Source organism: Mixophyes fleayi, chromosome 3 (genome assembly GCF_038048845.1).
Source record: "Mixophyes fleayi isolate aMixFle1 chromosome 3, aMixFle1.hap1, whole genome shotgun sequence".
In the NCBI taxonomy this organism is placed as follows: Eukaryota; Metazoa; Chordata; class Amphibia; order Anura; family Limnodynastidae; genus Mixophyes; species Mixophyes fleayi.
In genome coordinates, this window is record NC_134404.1 from 37,678,041 (window position 1) to 37,694,803 (window position 16,763).

The following is a 16,763-nucleotide window of genomic DNA, read 5'->3' on the forward strand; positions in this document are numbered from 1 at the left end:
GGCAAGATATAACTGATTAGTGGGTTGGCCACGCGCTCTCCTGGCCCACTATCACACTCATTTAGATGGGGGGAAAGGGCTCTAGGGGCTTCAGTGTTCTAGCTCTAGAAATATCTGATTATATTACTCTTTATTCTGATAACATCCATATATAATGCAATGTTGTAAATTCAAACCTTCCATATTTTACTTGCGATGGGATTTACATGCACAAAAAGTGTTTATCATTGCAATCTGTATAATTAAGTAATACACTGTTTTTATTTAACCACAGTAAGTTATGGGTTATCCTATAATTACAGTACAAAGCACATTCCAACCGCACTGGCTTACCATATAGAAACATCACTAAATCCCTTCCCACACTTGTTCATTGTCTGTAATATATATGATAACCCACACACGGATGTGCCATCTTTTGTAACCATTGGAGCAGCATCAATAAAATCCAAAGAGAAAGAAAAGTAGTGAATCTGCTCCGATTCTGCGTTGCTGCGATGGTTTAAAAACCCTCAAATGAAAGGCGAAACGTGAGTCCACTCTGTCATCCCTGTTACTGTTTGTAATTAAGCCTCCAGTTTAATGAATGATTTAGAGCACACATATGTATAAAATGTATAAAATGTCACTAGCCAGGGGATCAATATCTATGCACTCTGATCATCCAGTTAGAAGAATAACAGACCATAGACTCTCAGATAGCCTCAGCACCGCAAAATTGGAGGAATTTCATGATCCGCTCAGCACAATAAAAGCTTAAACTTGATGGCTATAAGGAACGAAAATACCTTGAAGCGCATCTTAGAAGCTTTAATAACTATATCAGAAATTCAAGTAGAATTGAAATAGGAAGGAAGGGAGCATAAGATCATTGTAATCTAAGATGGCACATGGCACAAATCTATTTAGGATTTAACGACCTACATACAAACGAGTCTGATCCTCGTTTTGATGCAAGTCCATTAATGGCCATACATAAATAATTATCTTGGATACAATTGTTGCAATACCCAGTAATATATTTAAAATATCAATAGGAACTGCATCACTTGTGTGCTATTAACTTCCCTCTAGTGATTTGGGCACTATTTGACAATTAAACCCTACAAGCTTTAAAACCTCCATGTATTCACTCTAGGATTAATCCTGATTGGAATAACAACTATATGGAAGCCTAACTACCGCTGGAGCGATCACAACATTAATGTATCCAGTTCATATACTGAATGGTATTGACTTAGCGGTGTTAGATTGTTATTACAATAAGTGTTCTCCTACTATATCGGAACAGAGCTTTATAGACACACTGATCAGGAATCGTTCATATAATGTAACAAGTTAACCCGTGCATGATACTCATGCATTCTAGTCAAATCAAGCTACTTAAGGTGTTAAAAAGGTTCTTGTCATGCATTTGGGCCATAGCCCAGGCCTTAACCACCAACCACTCCCCACTGTCACCCCCGGCAACCACCAACCACTCCCAACTGTCACTTCTCCTTCAAGAAATATATATATATTTTTTTTAAATCTTTATAAACACTTTTAACAATTAACAAATTAAATTAACAAATTAAAAACATTTTAGTATACCAAATTTCAGCCCTTTCTGAATTTTTTTTTCCACACACACTAAGAATTTAGTAGGTCAGTGTATAACTCCGCCCAGCAGGTGGCGCTGCAGCTTCGTTTTATTTTTTCCACACACACACACACACACACACACACAGACATACAGACTAACACACACCACTAGACATTTATATTATAGATATTTAGCAGTTTGTCAACTACCAGTGATAACTTTTTGAAGATATATATTCTATGACAGGGAGTTTTGACACTTTAATGCCAATTCACAATTATCTCTAACACATTGTTATGGGTCTGTTAGATATAAGTACAGCCAGCATTTGATGTACAATAGTAAGAATCTGATCATTCATATGGATTACAAAGGACGAAATTAATATACAGTAACAGCTGTTGTATTTTATGTTATTATACTGTATTTAATTTTATTTTTCATTCTTTACACTGTCTTAATATTTTTTAACTTATAACATTCTCACAACTAACTTTTTAATGCATATTAATAAAGATTATTTCATTTTATATACATAATATCGCAGTCCATTGTTAGAGGATAAACCACTACTTTCCCTTCTCTTTGGTATTAATCGATCATATAATTAATCAGCTTCTTATCAAAGCAGTAGATTTACTCAGCATTCAAGTCTTTTATTGCTACAGTATAAGCGAGTTTAACGGCCAGAAATAAAGGTCATAATGACCTGATATTAGTTTAATATGTAAAGTAGTAGTAAGACTATAATTGTAGCTAAAGCTTTATGCTTAATATTAGTTACACTAACAGTTAAAATGGTTAATTAGTGTATTGGACCCTGTTGTGCTAATTGCCAATATTGATGACTTTTTCACAGTAATAATGAGTCACAGAGGTGACTAATCTAGAAAAGGAATAGTTTTTAAAATGACAATACTTCTGGGTGTATTGTAGATGTTGAATGTATTGTACTCAGGGGCAGGCTGGGTTGGGGGGTGGGGTAGGGGGGCATCTGCTCCCCCCCAGGCTGGTCCCAATTTGGGCTACCTATGGCTGGGTCACTGGAGTACCTGCATTTTTTTCCTTTTAAATGTTCTTAATAGGCTGCTGAGTGGAGTCTTTCCCCCAGGCTAAAATTTGCCAGCCCCCCCCTGATTGTTCTCTGAACAATAAATCAGTAATATTCTGTAAACAAATATGTGTACAACATAAGAAAATGTTCATACAATACATGGTGTATTCCCTGTAAGAAATTGCAACTAATCAGACATTCATTTGTGTTTTATAAACTGTACCACAAAAATAACAGCTAAAATTTGGTTGGTTGTTATGAGTTACGCTTGGTTTGCAATTACCATGCAGTAGTGTTTATAAATGCCCTGTGCTTTTAATAATTAGTATTGTTACACTTTATTTTTTAGCAATGGCTCAGTAGAACATAAATATTTGTTTTTATTTTTAAACAGAGATCTTTATTTTCCAGCATGTTTGTGTTTATGTGTTTATGTGTGGGAGGAAGCAGCCATTGCTCGTGCTGCTAAGATTAAACAAATATCATCATCAAACATCATCTATTGACAGAGATGGGAAAGGGCCAAAAACGAGACATGTGAGCTTCATGTTACCAAAGATTTGTTTTGGAACTAAAAATCCCAGAGGCAGAGACAGTTATTTTTTTTTTTTACAGAAATGTTTTCAAACCAATGCCATGTGTCAGTGTTAAAGTCAGCCAAACATTGCACAGTCTGATAGCTCGATTTAGCAGCTAAGTCAAGTTGTCATCGTAGAGAGAATGTTCCCTGATGAGCTTCCTTTACAAGAGAAGCTAATTGGCCTAGGAGAGAGGATAGCGCATATGAACTCATTGTATTAAATGTTCTCTACCCTGCATACCCCCCCCTTTTAAACCTAACTACATACTGCACGGGGCTGAGTTGCCCATACTTGCCAACTTCTAAAACCTATCTTCCTGGAGATCCCAGAGGACAGGTCATGTGACAAGCATAGGGGGGCGTGGTAACGCCTGTCACGGAATATATAAACTCTGAAGGGCTTACCTGCTGGTATTGGCACTGCTAAGCTGAGAGGTGCGGAGTCTAACACGCCTCCGGTCTTCACCAGGGACCCCCGCAAGGGAATTTGGGGTTAGCTGCAAGCGACATGCAGGTCGCGGTCCTCCTAGATAGCTACCAGCGAGGTGTTAGGTGAGTAAACGTAGTCATGCAATCCGAGGTCAATCCATGCGGGCAATACAGGTATCGAAGGAGCAGAGTCAGGATGCCAGGGGTCAGTACCAGAAAATCAGTATAACCAAAGGGAGATCCAAAAGGAGAGTCAGGCAGAAAGCTTGTAAGCTGACAAGCATGCTGGAGCATAGGGCTGACCTAGATACTCTGGCTCCCTAATGGAAGGAGCTCTATTATTGGTGGCAGTGGAATCGGCGGTCAGCTGTTCTGACAGCCGATAGGAAGAGGCTGTTAGCATCTCCGTTGCCTGGCAACAGACAAGCGGTTGTCTGCGCATGCCCCCTCACTGCCTAGCAATGGGCAGAGAAGGCAGCCATCTGGCCCCTACTGTGCGTGCGAGGATGGCGCCTGACAACGCCACTACGTCACCATAGCCCCGCCACCTACTGTTTAAAAACTCTGAAAATCCCAGAATTGAATGGCGGGGGTTAGGACTAAATGATGCAATTGTGTCATTAAACCCCGCCTCCACAAGTGTCCGTAAAGTTGCCTACTCTTCCAGGAGTCCGGGAGAACTCCCAGAAATTCCGGGAGAGTAGGCAAGTATGGAGTTGACCATAGTTTTACCCCAAAAGACAGGTGCAATTAGCGTTCATTATAAAACCAGCAATTGCGTCTATATGCAAAGCAGCAACTATCTTAATATGCACACAGTCAGCAGTAGCTTCTGCACCTGATTTATGCCACGCAAACATATACTCATGTCCCACTTGTGCCCATGTTTCCAACCTTTTACTTTATTTGCAACTAAAACATTTGCTATTAAGTTTCAATAATGCTTCTAAAACCTCTCTAATAGCGCAGATACAACTCCCCTCCACGTGTACGAAAAAATAAGTTTTGCTTAAATACACTTACAAAAGTATAATGTGTCTGTGTTTATATGTGTGTGTACACACGTGTGCATCTGTATACGTGTGTGTGAATGATCAGTTACATTGATTTTCATTAGGGTTAGATGCTTTGGAAACAGCTTGCCAGCAAGGACCAGATCCAATACCTGCTTAATGGGTTATATGAAGCTCCACCCTATACCTAGCTGGTAGTATTTGGATTTAATCATTTCCAGATAGGGCTAATCCTGACAATAAGCACCTAAAATGCACTTAAGAGGACTATGACATTTCCTGGTAAACAAAGAGAAATTAACAGCTCATTATTGACATCTAATATTGGCAAAACTCTCAGAAAATTTACTATCCCTGAATTTTAACTTCAGATTAATTGTCCAAGAAGGGGGTTTATTATTTGGGTATTATCACCACTTCGTTTGGCTCGTTTTACAATGTTAACGTCCTACCCCAGCCGAAAAGAATTGAAAAACAACCTTGAAGAAGTGAACAGCAATGAAAATAAATCTATTACGCAGAATTTGATACTTTGTTCACACTTTTTCTGTTTCCTTAAATAACGATACTCCAATCTCTGATATTTTGTTTGGCAGAATAACAGACCAGTTACTAATCAATCTACCCTGCTGATGGCTTAGTCAAACAACCCAATATATTATAATGTGACTCAACTTAGACAGACCAAATTATTGGCAATAAACTCTGAATGTCAAACACTGGGTAAACATTGAAAGCATTGGACTAAAGGAACTTGGTATAGAAAACATCCTCTGGATTCAGAAATCCCTACGTTATATCCGCCATTTACATACCCCAATCATTAGGAATACTTATGGTTTGTCCTAAAACCTAAAGATAACCTATCCAAGAGGTAAATATATCAAGCTGTGAGTTTCTGACAGCTTTGAAAAGTGGAGATGTTGCCTATAGCAACTAATCATATTCTAGCAGTCATTTTGTAGAATGTACTAAGTAAATGTTAACTAGAATCTGATTGGTTGCTATAGGCAACATCTCCACTTTTAAAACCTGCCAGAAACTCTCAGCTTGATACATATACCCCCAGGTCTTTATCTCTCATGATATCTCTGTTTCAAAACCATTTATTCCATTCAGGTCTAATCTTTAACCAATTTTATGCGTGATCATCTCTAAGAGTGACTTGCATACAAGGTTTAACGCTTTTTAATTTGATAAAAAAATTGACTTAAGCATCCAATGGGACACTCCTGAGGTGGAGCAAATCTTATTCATTCAACTACGACATTTTATAGTCCCCTTAAAACCTAAATCTTCCCAGCGCTCTCCTCTTTTGAAAGACGATGATAGATCTTGGGACAACAAAAGTGGGTTATATCTAGTACCTAAGATCCTGTCTCCTGAAATTATAGAAAAAGATAAATACATAATTATATGGGAACAGTATCTCAATGGAACAATGGAAAACAACAAGACAGTAAATTAAATAACAGTACAGTATAATAAACAAATAACACTACAACTCTGAACACAACTACTGAAGTGCAAGGGGTATATTTAGTGCAGGCTGAAAGCTGTGCCCATGTAGCTGGTGAGCAAAAGTTATACTTAATGAGAACCGTAGGGAAGAGGGCTCTGCTCACTAGAGCTTACAATCTAAAGAAATGTATTGTTTATTAAATACATACTTGAAATAAAAGGGTGGGATAGGGTTGAAGGGGAATCAATGAACCCCTGCTTCCTGAACCATCAAGGCCTCATAATAAACAGTGAGAGTCATCTTTAATGAAATGACATAACATGTTTTGAGACAATTATAGACATTGTGTAAATATTACACTGGTTAGATAGTGTCTTTAATGACTCTGAAAAATGTTACAGATATGATATTATCATCCTAACACTCATCGCATTCTGTGATTTATTGTTGATCGATGTTTGCTGGTATTGCTGAATCACTGTTTTACATCTACATTGCGTTATACTTGTTTATTTATTTAGTTTATCTATTTCGTTTAATTTGTGTTGGACTGCTTTACAATACTAAACCTTCATATTATTATAACAATAGGTGTTAATTCCCCTCAATCAGCGTGAATAAGATTATACAGATACAAAGCCTGAACAATTGACATAATCCGGCACCCATTGCCAAATGTTTCAAGGGGCCTTTACATACCCCATGCCGGCTATATGAGTGTAGGGCTAGTGTGTCTCACTCGGAGGCACTGTTGTCATTCAGAAGATCATTGGAGTATGCCAGTGTTCCGAAGGCATTAGTGTGGAACAAACAGAGATATTTATCTCAACATGTTCCATATAATGTTATCATCTCTCTTGGGAAATCTGTTTCTCCCTCCTTTCACACACTCTGCCACATTCACTTCTTGTACAAAAGGACATTACACCAACACATTGTTCAATTTAGCAACAATATAAGTATTGTAAATGCCTTTGAGCTGAATAACAACAGAGTACTCCCATGTCTCAGTGATGCTTTTTTACAGTGGTATGTTTTTCTGTTTTTTTTACAAAGCATATTATCAGTTTTGTATGATTTTTTTTCTACAGTGCGCACTGTTAAATAAGTATCTAACTGTTCTATTGGCATCTACAGTTAGACAATCTTCTCTGTGCAGAAATTTAGATGCCAATATTTGTGTATTGAACATTTTACCTCTGTAGGACATATGTTTATGTAGCCATAGTTATCTCCAAGTGATTTCCTGGGCTAGTTATATTTAAAACCAATTGCTAACCTGCATTTTTATGTGTAACTAGAGAAATATTCCTCAAGATATACTCTAATATCTCTTACTTCCATATCCTGATATGGCTGTTTAATATACAATACTATATGTTTATCTTGATAACCAACTCTGGATGGCACAAACAGTCCCAGTCATGCCACACTGACAGACTCCAGCGGCATTGCCCAGCTATTGAGTGCCAACAGTGTAGAGATAAATCTGACCCTGACTTTCTTCAATTCAAGACTATTCACAACAACAACCCATCACTACACAAGCCTACTACATCTCTCATCGCTCACCTCCACTGCCACTATTAAATACAGATGTCTACTCCATCCGCCCTACTAACGCCTTTCCAGCTGAAGACACAGCCAACCACTTCAAGAGCAAGATAGATGCAGTAAGAAATGAGACTTCCTCATAACAGATTTCTTACTTGTCCTCCTACAGCGGCACACTCACTCCTTCCTTTCACGTTTTGACCCTGTTTCTTTATAACTTCTCTACTGTGCAGTCCCTCACTAATAACAAAATTCTTCAACCTATCTCTGGGATCTGGGACTATTCCCAACTCCGCTATACATGTTCATTGAAAAATCACCATAGTCCCCTTCTACCTCGCCATTCCCCTCTTTTTTTTGAATCATGTGTTTTTTATTGGAAGAATTTTATAAAACAAACAAACAAACAAAAAAACAACTGACATATGTTATACTAACATGCATTTCTATGAAATGATATACTAGTTATCCAGGGTAAAATAAAGTAACAAGTTAGGTAAATGTTTAACTATAGTATACAAAACAATTACTAATGAAAGGGCTGACATAATAGTAGTTGTTCCGACACAGAGATTTGATTTCATATACAGCCGTGTCAGTGGATAAACATATAAAACAGAATTCCTGTACATTAATAATATAGCTCAAGGCAAGACATAAACAGGTGGATGTGCAGGACAATGTCAACCAGGAACCAAGAAAGAGCAGCCTGTGGATATACTAGTCGGGAGACACATACACTTCCCCGTCTCCAGAATGTCTGATAATATATATGACTGGCATTTCTAACCGTGTTCATGGCCCATAACATCATTTATGAGGGCTCGCCATTTTTGGACGTCAGGGGAATCAGCAGCTAGCCATGTATGGGCTATTATGACTTGGGCTAGTGTCAGGAGTATAAAGATATATTTGTAAATTGTTTTATTTAGGGAATCCTCTAGTGAGACACCAAAATGACAGATCAGAGGGGTAAGAGGGGAGCACCTGGTACAGTGTCCACCATCCCCCCTCTACAACTACCACACGTTCAACGATCTAGCCTACCCCCCAAGCATATACCTTATTATACCTAATTCTCACAAGCACTTTTCTCACACTTTTATTTGAGTCTATATCAATATATTATGTCTGGGTACCTCTTAAATGTGTATGTATACCACTACATACAATATAAATTATTTATATGTATTGCACATGATGTATGAGGTGTTTTTATCTCCTACTCATGTTGCCTGTTGAGCCAATTTTTAACCTTTGCATTTTGGAAAAAAACGTAAGTTTATTTCCTTATTGCCGGCAGCCAGGACACAAAACAGAAAATGTCTTAAAATCAGCAACATAACTTAAATACAGCTTCTCTTCAGCAATGTTAGGGTGGACAGAAATACCACTTTATCTTCAAAACACAGCAAGGGATGCTATGAACAGGAAGATCTGACCACACACGGAAGTAGTACGCTTTTACGGTTCCTTTGGATTGCAGCTTACCTGTGTGGATAAGGGAATCCCCTCCTGTTTCAGCCAACCCTCCTTATCTAGGGAACTGTGACTGACAAAGAAGAGTCTGCTAAGGATTTAACCCAGCTCACCAAAACAGCTGTCTGTCTGCTACACAATACTGAAATAATGGCTCATGCCTGAAAACTAGAAAGCATTCTACTACCTGGCCTTATGCGTGCAAACTAATATATAAAACTAAAGTTAAACAATTCAGTTATCTTCTCCCAAAACACATATACAGGATCGGCTGTATGATGTTTGTTATACTTATTAAAATAGATTGACCCAAATTGTTTTTTTCTCAGTACTCAAATTCTATTTTTATGTTGTAGCACAAAACATGACATTGTGTGTTATATTAGCGGGACAGGCTGTTACTTTTTTTTTGTGTATGGTACGAGTTGCCGCTGCAGCGTCTCGTCTGCTTGTAGGGGTCGACTCCTGGCTGTTGGCCTGGTAACAGCCGGGACGCTTTCTCCTTCACCACTGCTGCCCGGCTAACCTGACAGCTGGGTCCTAGGAGGCTGGTTGTTCTCCCCTGTGTGCCCATGTTCTGATTGGCCAATTCATGTATTTAAGGCAGGGAGGGCTTAGCCTCCCTGCCAGTTATAGCGTTAGTGTGCTGCACAAACTGCTGACCAGCTCTGTCCTGTGGATACTCTGCTATCCTTTACCTGTTGACCTGTTGTGACCTTTTGGCTTGTTTATTGGACTCTGCTGGAATGCCTGTGCCCCGTGACCTCTGCCTGTTCCTCAACTTTCCTGCTCGCTAAGGCCTGTCCCTAGTTCCTGCCTCCAGTATTCCGGTTTCCTCCACCCTGCGCTACGATTATACTGATAAGCTTCTACTACGCTAGAGTTTAAGTCCTGGGGGCATCTGAGTACCTCCGAACAATATGAGTTCTACAGGAAACGTGGCTGCTAAAGGTGAAGGCCTCTTTTAACCCGGTTCTAGAAGCATACATAAGTCCATAGTCCCCACAGTGTACATGCTGGTGGTGTTTTGTTTAGTTTACTAGAAGGTCCATGTTCTCCTGCAGCTTTTACTAAGTATTTTTCCTTATATCTTTGACTTCTTTCTATTTCTTTTTATCATCAGGCAGAGGTGCTACTTTCTGGAATAGGACACACGTACAGAGCAGTATTGTGTGGTGTCCCAGTACAACACAACTAATAATTCAGACAATATGAAAATAATTCACATTAAGTTTAATGACAAAATATTATAACTATAAAAAAAAACTCACACAAAGTGAGTACGTGGCTAGTGCATGCCCAGGAAAGAGGCCGCACATTTATGCGGTATGAGTCCGATACTTACTCTCACTTTCACCAAGAGAGGCGGGACAGGGAAGATGAGTTCTAACATAGGCAGAGTACAGTAAGTGCTTGTAGTGCTGACTTGTGAACAAATATTCTCTAATATTTTAACATTAATTTCAGTTTATTCCTCTCCCTGTCACAATTTTGCACCCCAAAAAAAAGCCTCAACCGAAGCCTTGTGCCCCAGGCTGCAACTTAGTCATCCTAATGGATAATCAGCCCTGTGTAATTGTCAACAGAGGCAGAACAGGACATACAGAGGCCTGTTCAAGCTGTATTATTTTTTCGTGCTGTCATATAGCGGATGATGATGATGATGACAGCGGCCAGCAACAGTGAACCACTTGCTTGTGATTGGCTGTTTGCAAATACTCAGCTGTCACCAATAGGTGAATGTGCATATGTTTTGCTTTTGTGTCCGTGTTTAATCACATATTTTTATTATGAGAGATGGGGAGTTGTTTCTCATGTATGAGTTTTAGTGATGTCTAATGAAGAACATGTATTTTGAAAACAAAACAAATGGTTATATACTTCTATAGACTTCTGCCAGCCGTAAACCTTGGTGCAGACATGCACGTGTCTTTGCACAAGTCGTACTGCTGCTTTTATTGTGAACGCCAATTGCGCCTGTGATTTGGGGCGCAATTGCAGCCCATTCTGCATCAGCCCCATTAAGTGTAAAATAATCCCCTACAATCACCCAGCAATCGGCTGTTATCAGACTAGTGAACGGTTGAGTAGTGAAAGCAAATGCTGGTGCAAATTTGCACTTACATGAAAATATACTGTAACTTGTCAACTGTCGTCAGCAGGTGATAGGATCACATTTTGTAGCACTAGATAAAATTGTGCATTTTATCATGTATAAATACTCTTGACATGTTTAATCAAATGTTTATTTGTCATATTTCTATATTTTGCTATTATTTATGGTTATATAGCAGTAGGTTAATTTAATGTATTATTATTATTATCCAGCTATTGATAAAAATTAATTGTTAAGACTATCTTACCTTGTGTGTAATGTCCCCAGTACACACAAAATTCTTACATAGTGATATATTTAATTTGACAGTTTGGTGATTGCATAGTAATTACACCCCTGTATACTAGTCCACCTCCCAATTGGTCCACTTGAAGACTAGAATCTCCATGATTGGTTACCTTCCAAAGTCCCCCCTTCTCCACTACCTGTATAGATCTGTAGGGGGAAAAACCCTCAATTGGTTTTTAAATGTGGCAGCTTAGTTAAAATAAGTCTAATATACAACATGTACTGTATATTATAATGTATTTGATAGCTGGTGATGTTGTAACCATATCGTATAGTATACAGTAAAGCTGGGTTCTATAATGATATGCATAGGAAGGCTGTAAAAATGTATCCTTGTCCGTTTGAGTTGGGAAGGACTGTCTAATAATGACATTGTCTGAGTATATACTAGTGACAATCATAACTATATATATATATATATATATATATATATATATATATACACTTCTGTAAATAATAATTGTGTAACTGCTGAGTTCTGACGTCATTGCTCATAATCGATGAATTCTGACATCACTTCATTAGTGTTCATTAGGGAAGCGTATATATTATAAGACATAACACACCCCTGCTATAATTTATTGTGGATGTTAGACGTCACCTTTGTCTTGTTGCCCTTTTCTACTCCAACCTTATATTTGATAGTAACTATCTGTTTACAAGTTACTAGTCATATAATCAGATACAATTGGTGTGCACGGAGGTTATCAATAGAACATTTATGTATTTTTAGGACTAACTCACTAGTAACTGGCAATCGTAAGGCTATATAAAACCACCTTGTAATCCTGTGACATTTAGCCCATGACCTCATATTTTTACATGGTCAGAGATCTCAGTGGCTTTTAATGTCCTTATATTTTACAGTGGCATTTATATCATACCTAATACCTAATATTAAAAATATGTCATACAGTACTAATATGTCCCCCCCATGTGCTGTATTATGAGAAAGACCAATGTTTATATTTTATTTCTGCTTCTTAAAGTAACGTGCACGTTATAAGATCGCTGTTTCAATTGAGTGACTCCCCCCCCCCCCGAGTGGGGGTTCCCCCCCCTTTTGTTACCCTTTTGTTTGTTCCTTCAACTGTGCTTGTTACCTTTCTTTTTTCTGTACCCCATTTAACTTTGAAAAACCCAGTAAAAATTTATTGAAGTAAAAAAAAATAAAAAAAAAATATGTCATACAATTATTAATTTTCCATAGCCAATATAATACCCAAAATGTTCTTTGGGGAGGTATTCAATTGTCCGCAATTTTTTTTTTAGACCGAGTTAAGTCATTTTAATGCTGTTTTTTTTTTTAAGCATTTCCGAGCGGATTAACCTTACCCGCGATTCAATTCCATTTTTAACGCAATTTTTTTTTTTCATGAAATGGTACTCTCACGCTCCAGTGGAAGGTCTATTGAAAGTATAGGGTGTGCGAGAGGCAGCCGCGTTAAAAGCTATTCAATTATTTTTTAGCGCTGCGCGTTAAACAGGCAAATATGCTGTTTTATCCCGCACCTCTTTGGGGTGTGATAAAAATAAAAAAACCTAAGAAAAGTATTTGAAATCATGTAATAATGAAAAATAAAAAGATAAAACATGTTTATCAGTAATGCTTTACATGTAAAAGTAGATTTTCTTATGAAAAAATAATTAAAAAATAAATAAATAAAAAAATTAAAATAACTAATTAATTATATTTATGTATGTTTTTGGTACAAATATGAATGTATTAATGTGTTTTGACATGGTATAGATGATTCTATGGTAAAAAATAGTTCCATAAAAAAATATGCTAAAAAAAGTACTGTAATGTAGATATTATCAATGTGTAATGCAATCTAATGTATGAAAATGTATGCAAAACCTTTTTTTTGTGTTATACATGACCGCGTTAAAACTCCCCTTTACTCTCCTAAAAACTCGCAAACACAATGATTAAAGCGCGGAGGCAGCGTTTCCTCTTTTTCAATTGAATTGCACAAGTTTTCGTGCTGCGTTAACTAAAAACGGTCGGTATAGAAGTTAAAAACCTGCATTTTTTTTAACGCTTCATTTATGTATAAATGAATAAACACATTGGACCTCATTTAGAGTTGGACGGAAAGTCCATCTTAGGATGTGTAGGAGTGGGAGTGTGCCGCAGCTTGGTAGGGTATTACGAGTGGCAAGCAACCCCAGTTACATCCCACTGGTAATACCCTACTAAGCTGCGACCAGTTCCTGCAGCTAGATAACTGCTTGCGCCACCTAATTCCTGCCGCACAGTTTTAGCCCTGTTTTGACGTGTGTTGCGTCTGCGCCTTACTGCGACTAGGATTTATTTACATGGTCACGCCTTCACAATTCCGCGTTCCGCCCATTCTCTGGTAGTGAGTCGCAAGCTGTCGCAAGTGTTAACTGCGTTCAAGATGCAGACGGTAGTGTTTTTTTGTTGCATGCGCCTAAAACGGACTTTGCGTCCCACTCTAAATGAGGTCCTTTATTATTCAAATATATAGTAACATTATTAATGTTATATGTTTTAAATAAAGGGTGGCGTTGTTCTTAAAGTAAGAGTGGACAGGAAATCAAGTGTACCCCATACAACCTTCCTCTTTTTACCAATTCTCCAGGCACTGAAGCCTGGAGAGTGGAATATTTCATGGGCGTAACTTGGTCAACGGCCATAGTCCTAGTAAAAGTACCCTACTATACTTCTAGATGAGAGAAAATCTAAACTGTGGACATCCCCTTTAAAAAAAAGAAGTAATAGTCATTTTTTATTGATTATATTTATATCTAATATATTATCATTAAACTATATGAACTCAAATAATAAAATATAGGTGTAACCTGGGATCCTTCTACTATTATCACTGCTATTCTGCTGTTTTCCCAGCTCAGGCCCAGGTCATCACTAATCTCAGAGGCAAAAACTTTACCCTTTGGACCTTTTGCAATTTGCTCTGAACTTCTAAACACAATAACTCAGCTGGTTTTCCTGCCTATATAAATTCAGGTCCAAGGCAACGGGCTCATTCTCTCCCTCCGATACAGAAGAGAAGCCGGGATTGGCAGGGAAGGAGTTACGGAGCTCCCGAGAGCTGCAACAGCTCACCATGGGCACGCGGACGCTCTTGCTCCTTGTGCTGTTCACCAGCAGTTGCACATTTGCCCGTAAGTAGCGGATCACGTTACCCATGCGAGGAAGCCTCTGTTCTAAGGCAGTTCTCAGGTCATAGACTAAGCATGTCTCAGACAAGTGGGAAGTAGTTGTAGTGAGCGCAGGCTAGTTACATTGTTATTGTAAGGACTGACGGTTATCGCTGCCTTCTGGAATATCTGACGCAAAAACTAAATGCGGATAGATAGATAGATAGATAGATAGGTAGATAGATAGATAGATAGATAGATAGATAGATAGATATAGATAGACATGCAATATATAATAATACAAATAAAAATTGTGCCAGGGGTCTCCTTTATCTTTTGGTTGTTTTTTTTTTCATTTATATATATAATCCTTATATTTACATCATAATAATATAATTATTAGGATATAATAAAACAGAAATGTTAGAAAAATAAATAAATAAAAGAAAAATATATTATTTTTCAAGTGTGTGTGTTTACTTGGATGGATTTGTTAGGTTACCTTTTTATATAGTGTCAATTACTTAATGATAGGTATATTAAAAGTCACAATGCAAAAGCATAAGACTGCAGGATGGAGCAGTTCTATAATATACAATAGGGGCTCCAATAGTGCTTAGAATTGTTTGTAATGCGGTTTGTGCACATAAAGTAGTTTGTTTAATTGTTTAATACTTCTGGATGGCAATTGTGCTGCTGGCTTATTAAAAGTATGGTACAATGTAATAAAACGTGCAGATCTATCTATCTATGATTTATGGTATTTACATCGTACCTATATTATGAACAATAACAAATATTGGACTATAATAATACGAAAAATGATAAAGAAAAAAAAATAAAACAAATATATATATATATATATATATATATATATATATATATATATATATATATATATATATTCTTTTTAAGTGTATCTGTTTACTATAATACTTGGATGGATTTGTTAGTTTACATTTAATATAGTGTCAATTATTAAATTTGAAGAATATTAAGGGTCACTATATAAAGGCACAAGGCTGCTGGATGGAGTAACCGTATAATGTACAATATGGGCTCTAATGTTGCTTATGATTTTCTTTAATGCAGTATTTAAAGCACAAACACAAAGCACCTTCTCCTTAGTGATTTGGTTGCTTTTCTTCAGCACATATTTATATCTGTAAAATAATATGATAAATGTGTAAAATATGTATAATAAAAAAAAATAAAAAAAAATAAAAAAATAATAATAATATATTTCAACTAGCAATAAACTGATGGGGTTATACATCTACCTTGGAATATCTTATTTATGTCACATTAATGTCTTTGTTATTTTATGTTTGCCCTTTGACGCTTGTGTACTGCATACTATAGGGGCATAGCCGCTTAGACTGTATATCTGACTGTAAATCGCTATAAAAGTGTCTGTTCGCAGTATCGTTAGGCAGCTAGAAAGAAACTGACCTTATCCTCTATATATTAGTCTGTATGTTCTATTTCATCTTTTATCAGGAAACATATTATTTTAAATGGTGCTTTGATTGTTACGGATCTAGTCCTGTACGCGATCTGAGAATAATCTCATTGTTATATTTGCAGAGGAAGATGGATCGGAGAGTCAAAACGCAAGATGTTCGCGTAAGACAAATTTATTTATTTATGGGTATTCATCGCAGTGGAAATGATCATTGATGGTTTAATCTGGTAGTAAGCTAGAATTAATCAGTTGAGGTATATTGGTCGTAGTTGAACCCCCACCCATCAATCAGCCCTTCTGTTTTGGCCCTTGAGCAGTGATAGGATTAACACAGCTCCGGTGATTTCCAGTGTTGCGACAGAACGGCAGAGAATTGCTATATATGTTTTCAGATTGGACTATGTTACCTAACTCCTGGTCAACATGGTAAACAGCAGACAAGAAAGCTGACTTCATACCTGCCATATCAGTGTGGATAATTATTTATTGCAGATAATCTTTCCAGGGATCATGTAATGTGTACTGTGTGCTTAACCTTTGTATTGAAGGCTGCTCACTGGAATTGATACATTTTGTTCTTTTAGAGGACAAAGTATTAAATGAGCTCTT

At 37.3% G+C, this 16,763-nt stretch overlaps 1 protein-coding gene across 1 annotated transcript in view; it reads left to right on the forward strand.

The window, feature by feature from the left end:
* The first annotated feature begins 14,640 nt into the window (after positions 1–14,640).
* The window catches only part of APOB (apolipoprotein B), a 31,476-nt gene continuing 29,353 nt past the window's right edge, over positions 14,641–16,763 (forward strand). Inside the window, exons 1-2 of the mRNA XM_075201375.1 lie at positions 14,641–14,713; positions 16,277–16,315. Of these exons, the coding sequence (XP_075057476.1) occupies positions 14,656–14,713; positions 16,277–16,315 (97 nt within the window). The 5' untranslated portion in view covers positions 14,641–14,655. The remainder of the gene's footprint in view (positions 14,714–16,276; positions 16,316–16,763) is intronic.